Below are 16,455 nucleotides of genomic sequence, written 5' to 3'. Positions count from 1 at the left end.
AAGTCTCCCCTACTTGAGGGCAAAGAAAATGATTTGCATAAATAGTGTCTTATATTCCTTACACAATGAAAACAAATTTTGGCAGATGAAACATTTAATTAGTACTTTCCATTATTAACAAAAGAACTAGTCTCAAAGTGTTTTGTGAAGTCAAAACATACACAAGATGAAGTCACTGCTCCATAGTTCATAGTCACAGGCAGTTATGAGGAATGCACATTCAGTCTTATTAACTCAAAAGACCACAACACATTATCTTCTACAAAATGCACATATAGCCTTCTCCAATGGAACAAAAGGTTGCCAGTGCTCTTTATTAGCTAGGTTCCCAACAGCACTGGCCGCCCTGTTGCTGTTCAGAGTCTCTTTCACATTTTTAACACCTTTATTTTTCACCTGCTACTGCTAACTCTATTCAATACATCACACCAAATAAGTTGTTCTCTTCAGATCTAAATTCTTTCCTAATTTAAAATGAGGAGGTAGGTCTTCCACTAAATTGCTCTGAACAGAAGATTACACATCACTTATGGACTGAAAGAACTCTCAAAATGGACTGGTGAGACTTGTTTATAACACCCTGTTTTAAAAGGACAAAGTTTGTATAGAAACAAGAAAAGGGGGAAAAAAATATTACTTAATAGAGAAGCACCACTGGGAGGGGAAAAGGCAGAAGAATCAGTAAAGTTTTTTGTGGGTTTTTTTTTGTTTGTTTCTCTGTTTGGGATTTTGTGTGTGTTTGTTTTGTTGTTTTTAACTAAAAGAAAAGTTAAAAAGCTTCCACAACTTCAAAAACAGTTTACCTGACCAAGTAAACAGTTGCAATTCAAGACTACACAAAGTAGCCTTTTCTTCCTTTCTTCAACTATAAAATACATACAAACCTAATGATTTCTGGTTCCACTCCTTTTAAAATTTGAAGCAGCAGCTAACCTGGAGCAGGTGAGGGTGCTGGTGCCCTGGGTATCTGAGATAGCAACTTCTCCTGCTGTGCTTTCTGAGCAAGTTCTGCATCCCACTCTTCAAGTTCTTTCTCAAAACGTTTATTGTCTTCCTTGACGTAATCCTTTAGATCAGAAGGTAGCGTGTCCATTCCAACGAGGATCTGTCCTGTTTCTTTGTTAAACTCCTCTGTTGTATCATCATGAAACATAAATTTCAAAAAGAAGGTGTAGGAAAAAATAAAGTATATTCAACAAATTTCAGGTGAATTACTCGAAACATATAACACAGCACCAAGACCCCCAAACTAGATTACTTTTAGCTGGTTTTATTATCTGTTGGGCACTCCTCTGCTACTGAGACATATGGCTACTGCTCCTGAGACTCTGGAATTGTAGGTTCTTGGCCACCATCAGATCATTATCATTTTGCAAGGTGAGCCTTTTAGGCCATGAGCACTCCATGACTGTGAACATTCAAACAACAACAACAAAAAAAAACCACCAAAAAAAAAACCCCACAAAAACCAAACACCACAAAACAGTCACAAAAAACCCCAACCCAACAGCCCACAGCTTGATTGCATTACTGCCACATGGAATTAGGCACAATTCAACTCCCTGGCTGAAAAGGGGCCTATAGGAATTCAGGAAGTCCACTGATAAAAACACCAGCCGCATTGAGTAGAGTATCTTTTTGCTTCAAGAATTCTCTCTGCAAGAGTATTCCACATCCTAGGGGACCAATTAGTTGCAATTTTTCCCTAGCAAGCAGACCTCAGACTTAGCATGGCACCCTACATGGCCCATAAATATTATGGCTGCAAGTCCACTACTAATATGAGCCATCTAAAAATGTCATGATTCGTATTGATTCTCATTTAAAACCTGAACAAACGCACACTCTAGCTTTCCACCCTATGAAAAGATAGGCACATGAACATTTTTCACCATCCCTGTGATGAATCTCTGAACGTTTTCACAGCTCCCTAGCCACCACTGTCAGGCCCCACAAAACTCATGCTAAGGGATCTCTGCCCTGTCTCCAAATACAAGCCTTGTGGTTATATACTACACGACATTTTGATATGCTGCTTCACATCTCCATGCTCTAGTAACATTCAGCAGAGTTCTGAAGCTTAGGATAAAAAAAATGTTACACAAGGATTTTAATCTCAAGAAGCTTTTTTCTGTATATCCATATTTTTGTTCTAATCTTCAGTGAGATAATAATCACCAAAATTCTAAATATGTCATCACCTGGCTAAAATGTTTACTAATTAGCAAACTCATGCTTATTTTGCTCTCTTAATGCTGAAACATTGCTATTATCTTTATTAATCCAGAAGTTGAGAGCAATTGTTCCACCCACAAAAAACCCAGTCTAAGAGTTTTGAGTATAAATAGAACTTTCAGTAGTTATTAGAACCATTTAAAAATCTAGAAATCCATGCGAAAGAAGTTTGGTTTATGAATACATTCAGCTATTCTACATCATGCAGAAAATACGTTCTAACATTACCTTGTATCAAGTATTGTTCCTTATCATTGATATACATTAAACAATATGCACTGGCATTCCTGTAACCACCGAAAGAGTCCCGTTCCAATTCTTCCCAAGTTGACTTTGTCACAGAAATATCATTGTATTTCATCCATCTGCCCTGGTGGTGGTCATAAATATATGCCCAGTAGTGTCCTGCATTAGCTTGACCTTCATGAACTAGAACAGCATGCAATCTATAAGGAACCTTAAAAAAAACAAACAAAAACACCCAAATGTCAAACCGTCCTTGGCATCATTTAGTTTGTCGATTCTGTCAGCAGCAAGAGATGTTTTAAGTAACATTAACAAACAATTGTTAAACAGGATCAGAACACAACACAGAGGAAAAACAAGAAGGCAAAACTAGCAACCCATTAAGCAGAACTTTGAACTATTTTACTTACCACTATTAGATACAGGAGATCTTAAAAACATTAACAAGTCCATAGCATAAAAGTCTGCCCTGCTGTCTTTACTCTTGGATGCTCTCCTCACTCAATTCCTCCTTATTCCTACTTTCTTTGTATCTACAAAACCCCCTTAAATATGTCAGTGTCTTGAGTACCAGTGAATTGATCCAATAAATGTGGTAAATGTGTCTGGAAAGGCATACGCAAATTCAAGGTAATAAACTGTGGTTTTTATATGCCAGTAAGAGAGTTTATTGTAAGGAATATCTGGGAATTTAATACTTCCATTATTCAAAGACAAAATTCTTACAGTAGAATAGAATTTCAGCTATTTTCCTGTATTTTAAACATCGGTTTCAGTAAAAGCACTAGGAGAAGTATGGAACACATGAAGACATCCTCCTTTCTCTTGAGGCAGAGAGTTCTACTGCTTCTAAGATCAATATAAAAAGTACCCCATTAAATTTAAATTTCTAGGTAAGTAGTCAGAAGTCTGAAGAGAGACACAGAAGCAGAATGAATGTGTGCTTCCTTCCTTATGAGTCTTTTTAAAGCATCTTAGTGATCAGCTCATTGTAACTTGCCAAAACAACACATCCAACAAAAAAGCAAAAACTGATTTCCCCCAACATGCACAGTATGTGTGAATGACAAAAGCTCGATCAGGATGAAAAACTTGTAAGACTCTTTTACTGGCATCAGCCTGGCCTGCATTTTCTTCCAGGCTATACTACAACCCCCTTGGACTGTAAAGCTAACTGACTGCACAGCAGCTGGAATCCAAAAGTCTGTCATCCCAGAGACCAAACTACTCTGTAAATCTCTCAAATGCAAGAAGTATACACAGAAGGAATTCAAGTCCTTAAATATGAATGCTCTGGAGTTTTAAATATCTGTTATCAAACCAATATAAGAGTCGTCTTAAAATAATTGCAAGCCCATCCATGTGCACATAAATATATGCAGATCCTAATTAAAAACAAAGGTAAGTAAGGTTTCTCTAGACTTCAACAATAAAATTTCCTCACCCTAAAAACAGGCCATCAAAAATGCCAGGTGAACTAAAATTACTTTATTTAAAACCCTGCTAGCTAGGTCATCTTGAGGGCCTCTCCTCTCTCCTCCAGCTGTCAGTCATCCATGACGACTGTCCAGGAAGATTTCCCCGCAGAGGTCTGTGACTGGGGGCCAGGCGAGCTGAAGGCCAACAGGCGTATCTTGTGACAAGCCGTTACATCAACGCTCATTAACAGTACAGGGCAACGCGACAAGTAAATAGCCAGCATCAAGCTTAGCTTAGTACTCATCCAAGAGAAATGGACTTGCAGCAGCCTCATCACATGTAGCTGCAGAACAGATGTATCAAAGCTAATATATCAAAGATGATGAATTCCCAGAGGAAAAACAGATGTGCCTCATTTCCCCACAGCAAGCTGATGGTATAGAATGATGGAAATAAGCAGGTGATGAAATCTAGTCTCTCAGGAGGATGAGACAATGTAAGAATTTCAGGAAGGTATTTCATATGACAATTTGACCAAGCTTTTATGAACAACTGTAGTTTCCTTAGAATCAAAAAGTACACCTGGAGAAGATGAGGTGCTTCTTAAATAGTTCATGCAAACACTAGGAAGCATCCTACAAGGATAGTACGTTTTCCTTAAAAAGTTTAGCTCTATGTGCTCAGGCCTTATTGACTCACAAGAGAAAAGCTGTCAGTCCTACAATTGTATCATTCAGAGGAAAACATCTATCCTGTGAAACTACTCCTAGAGAATGGGAGCTATCCAATTGCCCAGATGCAGAGGTAGGCACCTGCCTCCTTCCTACTGTGCTGTAAACCCAGAAGCCTTCACTTCTTGCCTGTGATTATCAGATGGGTTCAGTACCTACTTCAGTACCTAACAACAATTAAGACACATCTCTACTTTCAGGCATGCCACAGGAACCCCCTCTACAAATCTGTATTTTGAATCCATCTTCAACCTCCTCTGTTTCTGGAATTGTGTTTCAAAACCACCACCACCAAAAACCTGCTCTGTCCTTTGTGCAGACTTGCCTAAGATAAAGTGTTTTACTAAACAATCTTCTTTCTTCATTATAATAATTGCCGACCTCACTAGCCAGAGGTATTTTCTCCTGTAACACTTAAGCCAACACAGGTAGGCTCTTTGGATGCAAGGTGACAAAATAACTTCATTTTAACATTAGACAACATGTAAACTTCCTCCTGGAACATGAATGCTAAGAAAAAAAAAAGGCATGCCTGCCAGTAGCAAGCTTAAAGAAAGCCATCCAGGCAAGTCTGCCTGAAACCCTTAACATCAAGAGTCAGCTGCCAGGAACTATCACAAGCCAAGTACAAAATGAAAACATACACGAAGAGACCCTGTAAGCTGAGCAGATCTTACTTGGAAGGAAAACAGTTCTTTTTACTAACAGAAAGTAACAAAGGAAGCAATGCTTAACCTTAGAACCTGTCAAAGTGAGTGAACGTAAGTATGTGAACATGCAAAGCATTCTAAAAAACACTGTTCAGACTATACAGCATAAGAATCTCCCTAGAAGGCAGTTTAGACTAATAATCAGAGTGGTGATTGATAATAAATCCAGACACACAAAAACCCAACAAAAACCTCACTAGCATTATTAGCTACAAATTAAAATCAGGAGTCTTGAATTCCCAAATATTAACACAGGATCTGCAACACTCAACGGCAAGAAGCATCAAAGTAGAAACCTAATAGATTCTTGTGTCTTAATGTTTTGCCACCTTAAAGCTATAACATTTCCTAGCAATGTGGTGAAACCTGAAGTTGATCAGAGATGGTACATATTTGAGCTTCTCATCACAAAGTTGCTTCAACTTGAGAATGCCATCTGTAAAACACTGGAATGCTGTCTTTCATCTGTCTGTGCCTAACTAAATGGTTTGCAAAACCCATTACGACTTTCCAGAGAAATTTCTCAAATGAATATATATACTATCTCATACAGTTATCTATAACTGTACTTACTTGGACCATTGTTTTGTCAGAGTACATCAATTCAATTGTCCGATGTATCCTAGATATACTTTCTTGCAAATCTGAAAGAAAAATAATAAAAAGAAGCTCTCTTCCACAAAGCTGCATAATTGCACATGGCTACATCTTTATTTTATCTCATTAAAAGCCAAGCAAGGGCATATTTCACATTTGGTACATCCCTTTACCTATGTCCATGCCACACACTAAACCTTCTTGAATGACAAAGCCGAGTGATTCATGATATGCTGCCTCTTGCTTCCTAGAACTCAAGCAAGCCCACCCCCACCGGAACTACTCACTTTGCTTCCCTCAGAGCAACTGAACAGACTGTAAGCTCTACCCACTCCAGAAAGGCTTTGCTTAGAAATGCGCTGAGCTTTCTCTTATAGAAGGAGTCTCTCTACGTGCAGAGCACCAGATCAAAGCATAGGCCCAGTCACTATCACACTGACAGCTGAGACACGTCTGCAGAGACATTCTTCAGCATGGATCTCACCTCTGTTTCATGCTACTCCCCCAACAACACACACAGAAATGTGCATTGAAACACGTGTGTATGCTTCACTCAGTTTGCATCTTCAGTGTATACACCCCCAATTCAACACAGTCTCTGACCTGCCCTCTCACGTGCTAGAGATAAAGTTAGAAATATAAAACAGCAACCCAACAGATATATGGATATTAAGGCACTTTTTCCCCACTTCCAGAAATCCTTTCTGACAGCAAGCACACTCCTCCAGCTTGTGGCGTTACCTCTAGTGTCATTCTCTACTTCAGTCCTCCAGCGATGTAGACAGCCTTCTAAGACAGACAACTCTTCCTCAGTGATGTGCCTTGGTGCTGGATGCATTGGCAGATCAGGAGGAATTCGTGATTGTGTGAATGGTTTGTGTATTACTGATCTTTGTACAGGAGATGTGCTTGGAACATCTGAAGATGAAGGCCCCTGCTGCTCTGTTGTGCTGTGTTCATTGAAAACACAAAATATTGAAAAAAGCGACACCATAAATGTAAGCTTTTCATCTGAAAACAGAAATTTTAAAGGTAATCGTTTTCTACAGTGCAATCCAAGAAAGGTACCATAGGGGATTACTATGGAAATTCTGAAAACACTGTGTTGTGCTACACACTAGCACAATAACGACTCTGGATGCCATTACCAAAGATAAAGGGTTTGGACTGGATCAGTTAAGCCAGTTTGTTTTACGTGAAATGCTGTTCAACACTTTCAAATAAGGTCAGATAAGTAATCACTGTGGTTTGAAACATTTACTGACAAACTGCAGAGAAAAACCATAGCAGCTTGTCTTCTGGCCCAATGACCATAAAATCCAATAACCACAATGTCACTGTTTAATAACTTCTTGGTGTGTCTCACACCAACCAAAAAGACATTCTTCTTCCAATCGTCTGCCTACAACCTATGTTAAGTGAAGAGCAAGAACAAAGGGACCTCTGGTATTTATAGCACACCAGAAATTCGGCACCAAACCATCTAAGCTTGTTCCAAACAAGCAGCCCTCTTAGGAGACTTCTACAAGAGCAACAGAATATTCAAAATGACTCAAACAGACTTTTTCCTTTTCCCAGCAAAAAGATCCCCTATATGTAATTACATGTGTAACAAGAATCTCAAGATCTTTCTAGCAAGCCACTGACTTTTTAATTTGTGTATAACATCATGACATAGCCTGAGGACCCCAGGTTCTTCATTAGTTTGGAAAGTTCTGTGAACGTTAAGAGCTGGCGATGTCACTCCGCTTAACAGGCTGTTGTGTTTCTACAGATTGACAAAAAAAGGTCCTAATACTTACATTTTTACAGAACCAACTTCTATATAGGAATCTTAAGTATATTATTTTTGATATGGTATTTCATACAAGCAATGGTAGCTTTCAAAAGTTTGTCTTATCAATCATAATGATTTCTACTGGTATTTTACCAGTAAGGCATCTGAAATCTTTCAAGGCTTTTTAGATTCACCTCTCTGAAATGCAAAGTTAACTGCCTTGACTGGACCAGAACCTAGAACTCTACCTTCCAAAGTTAGGAACTGTTGTTAGTGTCCACCTAGTCAAGTCCTATGCTGTCACACTCTAATAACTAATAGCTACTAGCTTCAATAATAAGAAAAACAGTATTATTGGACCTTTATTTCCCTGATATTTTAAAAGTTGGAGTAAAGTTCCTGGTAAACTCAGCGAGCAACGTGAGCTGCAAAGCAGAAAAGAAGCTTAACTCTCAGGCAAAAATTAACAGGTAAATTATACACCAGAAACCTCGAAGATCTGCAGCGCATACATGTTGCCCAAATTCAGGTTCTTAAACCACACACTTGGGAAGCAGTGAGCTCACCAGATTATTGTATTTATTTGGAATTGTAGATGGAATTGTGCTTTGTTTGAAAAATGGTAGTTTTCCACTCAAAGACGTTTTTATAAGCATAGGAGACAAATCCGGATTAAAAACTGGATTCAGCCTGTTGTGGTGAAAAATGCTTCTAGGAAGAGAGTTCCAGAAACTTTATGGTATACTCTTTAGGAGATGCCTGGTTTCATTAATCTGGTGAACAAAGCAGTTAAATTTCCTCCCTGTTCAGCAGCCATGTTTGCATTGAGGGGGTGATTGGCCTCTCACCTTGGGAGAGCAGGAGACAGCCCTTACCTGGGCGAGGTCTGGACTGGCAGTGTGCCACTGGCAGGGGCACTAGCACCTAAGTCATCAACCGGAGATGTGCACACTGGCTTGCTGGAAGCAAACTCCAAGGCATACTGCAGGACATCTACCAAGGGGAATCGTTTAGGACCAGAACCATAGCTTAAATATCTGTTAACCATAAAATGTATTAATGCCATGACTCACAGATACACAAAAAGTCCCCCAAAAACCCAGCAACAACAATCCACAACCAAAACTTTCTGCTTGATTGCAACTAAATAAAGCACGACTTCTCTAGCACGTTTCATGCATCAGAATCACCACACTTATATACAGCGTCTAAGGAAAATGGTTAAAGAGAGAGATATAGAAGGAAAAATCTAATTATACACAAAGCATATAGTTGAAAGGAGTTATTCTATGTAGCCCTTAATATTATTTTCATTTACGGCTATCTACAGTACCGTTCTAATCTCTGTTGTAGAACTGTGAGGTACTCTTTGAGTCTTTTGATTTCATCCCGTTTAATTCTTGTTATTTCTCTATTTTTGTGCATATACCTGTAAAACATGACAAAGAGGTCAGCCCACAGTATCCCAACACTGAAACTGACGTCTGTACCCATCAGCCATACCACATAATAATAAAAACTCATACTCTCTAGAACCCACAACATATTAAAACAGTAAAACAGAACTGAACAGAAAATGGTAAACCCATTACACCTTCCCTCTTACAACTTCTATAAGATGCATGTATTAGAAAGCTTCCTAATTAAGTCACTTAAGAAGCAGCTACATAGCAATAGTCCCATTTCCTTATTTAGGCTCACAAATAAAATTCAGCATCTAACTGAAAGTCATCATGGTACTTCAACCCTACACAAAGAGCACACAAAGGCACCGACAAATCCTCTTCAAACTGTAGTCTAACTGAAACACCGTGAAGAATCTGCCTTCTCACCTGCTTTCTCAAATGGGCCTACAAACAGTATGACTTCTTCAAGAGTATTTTGCCTGTGTACAGAAATACCTAGCAACAAATCAAAGACTGAAGTGCAAGCAGGTTTTGGCACAAAGCAGTTGTATTTTCTGAAACAGATGAAACTCATGAAAACTTTAACTTGTCTAGCTACAACAAAAAAATTGCTATGATTTAATAGAGTAAATGTACCAGTAATTTTACCAAACTCAGAGGACTTAATTAATATTCACACTAGGACATTATTGATAATATTATACTGTTACCTGTCCAGATACAAAATTGGAGGAAATTCTAATTTGTTGTGTATCTTCTCTGGTCTCCCCAAAGCCTGGTTAAACTCGAATCTTGATAGTTCAAAAGTTAAGACAGGAGGAAGCTCAGTGAACCAGTGCTGAAAAAAAAGAAAACCAGAAAACCCCACAATGAATGCCTTCCAGTCAGTAGAACTTTAGTTACAGTGGTACAATACCTGCAGACTGACATAGGTATGGGACAAACTGGCTTGAGAGGGTGGATCAGCATAATATTTCTGAAGTTCCTCTCTTTCCTCTTCACTGTAAACACAGATAGTTTGTCACTCATGCTCCGCCACAGCTCTTTGACTCATTTACAGCTATCTGCATTAAAGCAGAGCAGACCTGAAGGTTTCATCCTTTCACAATTGTACTAAAAGTGGCCTATGCTTGAACTTACCTGTCTTGCCAGCTGGCCTGCTCTCTGAAGTCTTCAATGGTACTGAAAGAGTTGTTGACAACTGTATCAAGTGCTCTTCCCACTAGTTCCCTGAAACAGTATCAGCACTTACTTTGGTCTGGGTGAGACAAGTTCAATGCTGCAAAAGTGATATTTCTTGTAATCTCCTTACTAAAAACCTGTCCTGAGGTTTCTGCTCATGTCCAACCCAGTCAACACTTCATCTGTGGTTTTTTTTGTACATTCAGTCAAGATCTACCCTTAGTCCTCAGTTCATTCCTTACATAGTTTCTCAGCTACAAGACAAACTCAGCTGCAATTCCAGTATTAGAGTTCTTATATCGGCTCACAATTTACTGAACAATGACTATGCTGCAGATGTGCTGAAGCTCATCAATCATAATGCTGACAAATGTTATCTCATTTTCCTCACAATTCTTACTCCAAGTATGTACACTGACTTCCATCTTCTATTCAGTGTGGATTTAAGTCCCCTGGCACAGTGAATGTCTCTTCTATTAATTCATCTGTTACCTTGCTTGCTGACATCCTACTTATTGGAAGAGGTTTATAGGCCTCATGGTAGTAACAGTAATAAACAACACGTTAATACCCCTTTAGAGGCAACGGTGGGAACAAGAGAAAAAAGCCAGAATGCTACTTTCAGGATCCTTTAACACATATGACTACCACATTAATATTGCTCTCTTTAAGCTTTGTTATCTACCAACTCAGATGAATGCCACTTAAGGATTTTTTTCCAGCGGAGATGGACTTTGTTAAAACTACAAGAAATTCAGCTTCCTTCAATACTTCCAAACCTTCCAATGCACTGTAACACCTTTGAGGCACTATATTTAAACATAACTGCTTACAGCAGCAATTGCTTCACAGAAATGTAACAAATTTACTTGGCTAAGATAATAACACAGTAATGTTTCTCTAGTTTAGGACTTAACTCCTTACCATCACAACCTTCCTTATTTTGACATATGACTATATCATTTCCATTTACATATGCTAAGAAGCCAAGCTGATTAAAATGCTGACAGTTTCACAGTTAAAGCTTAACACTCCAGACCTGTACATGACTATCCTTCTGATCCCAATAGTTTCCTGAAATAACAGGTTAAAAACCCCTCAAACCCAAAACAAACACCAAATTTGACATTCCTTGCTAAGCGTTTATAACTGAACTGATATTTTATGCACGAATGCACGTAACTGCAAGACAGCCTTCAGCCCACAAGATAAACAATACTGTCAGTGGTGGTGGTACAATCCAGATTGTACCTTGCATAAAGAAACTGAATGCTGGATTGTAGCAAGATATTTATGAGATTTTTTTTTTCTTCCAGCGATATTTCAGAAAACATACTCATTGCAGGAAGACATTTCTAGAAGTGCTAGAATAAAAAGTAAATAAAAGAGCTGGGGAAAAAAATAAAAAAAAGTAAATAAGTAAGTTCTAACATTCTGTGGTAGAAGAGCAGATCCAGTAAAAACGTGTAAATATAATTAAAAATGCATATTAATATCCGATTTAGTTGATCAACATTTCACCAAGAATAGCTGACCAGAAAAATGGGACTGCATAAGGAATTCTATAAAATTGTGTTCATAACACAAAATCAAAAATAGATCATCAGACTGGAGGATGACTTCAGTGTGCATCATTAGGCTTAGTAATTAAACCCTGTGTGTAGGATTAAAGGAAGCAAAATTTCATCACTGCAGAAAACTGACATCAAGGAATAAACTACAGCTGAAGAAACCTCCTAAGATTTCACATCTTTAAAACAACTGCAATGAAACATGAACAACTCTATAAAGAGAAAGTAGCTCAGCCTTTACAGGCAATGGGGATTCCCCCATTTGCACATCAATAACCCACAGGTTGGTTATTAGAGAGAGAGCTCTGCCAGAGGAAGATGATGGGTACATACAAACATGCTTGCAGTAAGAAGGGATGTTTCAGAACACATCTTCTTAGTTCTACAACTGCCATCTGTCCAATTATCTCTTCTTCCCTAACCTGTGACTTCTGCAAAAGAAATCTCATTCATCACTTCATGCATTGTGTAGTCCACTTAACGTGGCTCCATCTGAATCCCTCCATCCACGCTTCCAGTGCGCACTGACAACAGTTCTCCAGGGAGAACTGCAGTCCATAAGAGCAAGTATTGTCTATCACCATGAGCAATAAGGACAATTGCCCATCACAGGGAACCAAGAGAACCCTGGGAATGTTACTAAAAAGAGGAGTGGGGAAGAAGGCAAGGGTGCTGGTAATTACGTGACAGAGGCACAGAGGAATAACAGCAATGCTCTAAAGCAATGGCTAAACACACAAGCTCACGGTTGCTGTTTACACATGACACAGGCAGCAAGTTAGTGAAGCAGTGGCCAGCTATCACACTCATGACCTCTCTGGAGATTAAATATCAGGCAACAGGTGGGAACCAGCCTGTGTCAAATCACCACTGTAGGCATTTAACTGTGCCAACTTTTAATAAACATGAACTTTGTATCATACGAAAAATACAAAAAAATGATACTCTAGCTACTCCAAAAGAGATACAGACCTCTCAGATTAACAATACAGTTATGTCAGACTTCAGAACCTGAATAACAGCAAGTCAAATAAACAACCATGAGCCCCAAAGAAAAAGCAGAAGCAATTAACTCACCTCCTGACCAGACTTTGCAGAGTTTTCTGAATGGAGAGATTCAATTTCTCCTTCAATCATTGCAGCTTCTAGGCACTCATGCAGATCTTTAAAGCCATTAACCTGAAGTGGATACTGGCCAAACATTTCTGTATTTTCAAATTTTTTACCTACACATAAGAAATTAAACAGTTATGGTTTCTGGGGGAAAAAAGGAAAAAAAATTAAAAAAAACACCCTAACAATCCTACATCACCTGACATGACTAACTGAACTATTCCAACATTTTCTTACTGACCAATTATATATATGAAAACAAGTTAGTGGAAAAATTCACTTGAACATAATATTGCAAATTAATGTATTTCACTCTCCAGCCCGTTTTTATGTTTTTGCATCTATTAGTAACATGCAAAACTGGAAATATCTTGGCACCACAAATGTATGGGAAGTTTTGCACATGAAAATCTAAGTTCTCCTCCTGCAAATAGCAGTTCAGTAATGTTACCCTACACTGAATCATCAAAGCAAGTGGAAGTGCTGGTATGAAAAAGCCCTTTGTGTAAAGTACATTTTGCAAAACTGATTTCTGTACTGAGAACAGAATTATAAACTAGTAACAGTGAATAAAGATATAAACCCTAACATGAGGAGAATTATGGGTGACATGTGAATTCAATCTACAATTTCAATTTATTTCGTATTTAGATATACCGCTCCAGGCTGAGGAACAACCTGTAAGCAACTTTAAAGATTACAGCTGCTTCATTCAAATGCATCTCAGCAGTCATCCACTATTGGAACAAGGGATGGAATCATCAACATCAAAAATGCTTCTCAGTTGCTGGTCATCCGGAAGTAGAGAACACTGCAGTTCTGCAGATCTACTAATTATATGCTGATAAGATAAAGGGAAGCTTGTTTGTCAGACTCTTCCTCCTCAGCACTCTCTCCAACACTGCTCTTGAGTGGGTCTGTACTGACTAGTCTTCAACTAACTGTACTTTTAAAAGGGTGACTTATCCATACCAGAAATTGTGCCAAACAAAATGCAGTAGCTGAAATTTTTAGTTGTATTAAATGAAGCAGAGAGACTGTGAGAGACCAGCTCAACTAAGTATAGTAACTTGTTTTCATTATGGAAGTGGCAAAAGTGCCATGACAATAATTTCTTGCAATCATTTTACTCAGCATCTCACCATAACCACTGCATCTCACTGCACTTACTTCAGTCTCGTATTCTCAGCACAAACGTTTTGTCACAGAACAAATACATATTCCCCAAGTATACTTCTGAAGAAACAACTAAAACACTCCAACTGCATCATTCAGCTGTGTACCTAGAAGAGTACTGAACAGACACGAGCACAGAAGTCCAAGTTAATTCAGATGCATACCTTCAAGTACACCTACTGCTAGAAATCGTCCATAGAACAACTCTACCATTGGGTTCTTTGGTTTCTCTCCATCCCTGAAAAAATAAGGCATGTTAGTACAAAAAACAAAGTCATGAACTTCTATAAAACTACATGCAGAATATTCTAAATTCATAATGGAAGCACTGCCTATTTCACTCAGTTACTGTTCATTTATCTTTGCACATTCTTCTAATGACAACAATGATTCACACACTTGCAATAAACATATTCTGAAACTTAAGTTTTAGAAGCACTTATTTCTAGAAAAAAACCTCATCTGGTTTACAGAAATTAAGTGCTGCAACACTCAAAAAACACTTATGTATTAATTCAGAAGGCATTTTGTAGCTGTTCACTTATACAATCAAGTATTTACATCTGAAAAAGATAAAAAAGAGCAAAGTTTTGATGTATTAAACTATAAGATTGAAAAGCAAAACTGCATTCAGTGTCTAATTGATTACACATTTTAGGAAATATCTCTCTACTCTTTTTGTACTTCAAACTTCATTCAGCATGCTTTCCAACATAAGGTGAAAAAAGGAAATCCATGAAAAATCAAAGGTATCAGCACATATGGAAAAAACATACATGAACTTAAATAACTTATAGAGTTGGATTTGCTCCAGCCATACAGTGAGAACAGGATTTTTGGTTGTTCAGTTTGCTTTTTCTCATCAAAATGTTCAATACACAGAGCTGGGGAAAAAAAATGTTACCTCTCTTCTTCAGCTTTTATTTGGAAGGCATCTTCTAGCCAGTCTAATAATTTGTGTGTAAATTCACTAACATCTTGCTGTTGAGAAAGATAAAATCATCAGTCTATGTTCACATATGTAACAGAACACAACATACAAAACCAGTGTAGCAGGAGCTCCAAAAGCACACTATCACATAACTGATTAGGCTGTAAAAGACCTTTAAGTTCAGGACCTTAACCTAGCACTGCTAAGGCCACCACTAAACCATGTTTAAGACTATGCCATACTACATTCTTTTTTTTTTAATGGGTGACTCTTAGAGCACACTAAGGCTCTGCTGTTCCTCAGCAGTTACATTGTCCTGTGATCCTTGTTACTTGGGCTCAGTTTTCAAACCATGTTAGTCCAAAGGCATCTTATGACTCCCATTGTTCAAATGCTTTGGTATCTAACAAGTGGTGACTAACATTGCTTTGATCAAGCACTAAATTCAGCATGCAGTTGTAATTAAACACCTTAGCCACAGAATCGCATATAGAAAAAAATGAAGCATCTGGGAAAAAAAAAACATTTCTCAGAAAACCAAAATGCACCCAGTATTATCTAGATAAGAATTCTGAATATGAATATCAAGATCCTCCAAAGCAGTGTCTACACAGACAAACAGTATACTAGGACTGTACCAGCTGCCAGCTGTGGATGTACTGTTAGAACTCTTTTAAAAACCACAGCCCTAGGAGTTAATCTAAACCCTAAAAGCAAGAATGTGGAACTGTTAGTTAATTCCTAAAACAACAGGAATAAAGTGTGCTGAATAAAACAATCATGACTATCTGGAATTGTTTTATTATCATTGTTTTAATTAATTTACAAAAGCAATTAGACAGCACAACACTAGAGAAAAGGTTCAAAGAATGAGATTAGAAGTTTCTTTTCTGTGGACATTTTGAATTTTTGTTGTCCACTGCCAGCTGACTATGAAACCATACATAAGCTTGAATGAAAATACATAGAACTTACCTGCTGTGAATCGTTTGACTTAAAAGCATCTTTAAGGATTTCAACTGCTCTTGACGGGTCAACATATTTTCTCTTTGAACCAACTAGAAGTGCAAACAAGTACCTCAATTCACGCATGAAAGGCAGGTTCCTATGTTCCTGTATTTGAAGAATTAAAAATGTTTAACAAAATGATAACAAAGGTCTACTTCACAGAAGCATTAAACCGTGAACTAAGCATATATATATTATGATGACAGGCTGGATAAGCTTACTTGCACTACTACCAAGATAGCGTTGCATGCCTTTCACTTGTCAGTTTTACAAAATAATGTAGTTCTCTAGGTAGGAAATTGTATCTCTGAAACTGGCAGCTCCCTGAAACCACGTGTAGATATAGTTGTTTA

At 38.0% G+C, this 16,455-nt stretch overlaps 1 protein-coding gene across 3 annotated transcripts in view; it reads right to left on the bottom strand.

Moving 5' to 3' along the window:
- The window catches only part of USP25 (ubiquitin specific peptidase 25), a 34,137-nt gene extending 17,936 nt beyond the window's left edge, over positions 1-16,201 (bottom strand). For all 3 annotated transcript variants that reach the window (XM_054381145.1, XM_054381153.1, XM_054381161.1), the window contains exons 1-11: positions 16,070-16,201; positions 15,068-15,144; positions 14,328-14,401; positions 12,952-13,100; positions 9,832-9,959; positions 9,049-9,144; positions 8,591-8,752; positions 6,680-6,888; positions 5,915-5,985; positions 2,464-2,692; positions 934-1,131 (exon numbers count right to left, since the gene is read on the bottom strand). In XM_054381145.1, coding sequence (XP_054237120.1) covers positions 934-1,131; positions 2,464-2,692; positions 5,915-5,985; positions 6,680-6,888; positions 8,591-8,752; positions 9,049-9,144; positions 9,832-9,959; positions 12,952-13,100; positions 14,328-14,401; positions 15,068-15,144; positions 16,070-16,186 — 1,510 coding nt within the window. In that variant the 5' untranslated portion in view covers positions 16,187-16,201. The remainder of the gene's footprint in view (positions 1-933; positions 1,132-2,463; positions 2,693-5,914; positions 5,986-6,679; positions 6,889-8,590; positions 8,753-9,048; positions 9,145-9,831; positions 9,960-12,951; positions 13,101-14,327; positions 14,402-15,067; positions 15,145-16,069) is intronic.
- Positions 16,202-16,455: the final 254 nt, after the last annotated feature.

The sequence above is a fragment of the Indicator indicator genome, chromosome 1 (assembly GCF_027791375.1).
Source record: "Indicator indicator isolate 239-I01 chromosome 1, UM_Iind_1.1, whole genome shotgun sequence".
Taxonomy (NCBI): Eukaryota; Metazoa; Chordata; class Aves; order Piciformes; family Indicatoridae; genus Indicator; species Indicator indicator.
Note: the sequence above shows the minus strand (reverse complement) of the source record. Positions and strands in the feature narration are given on the sequence as shown.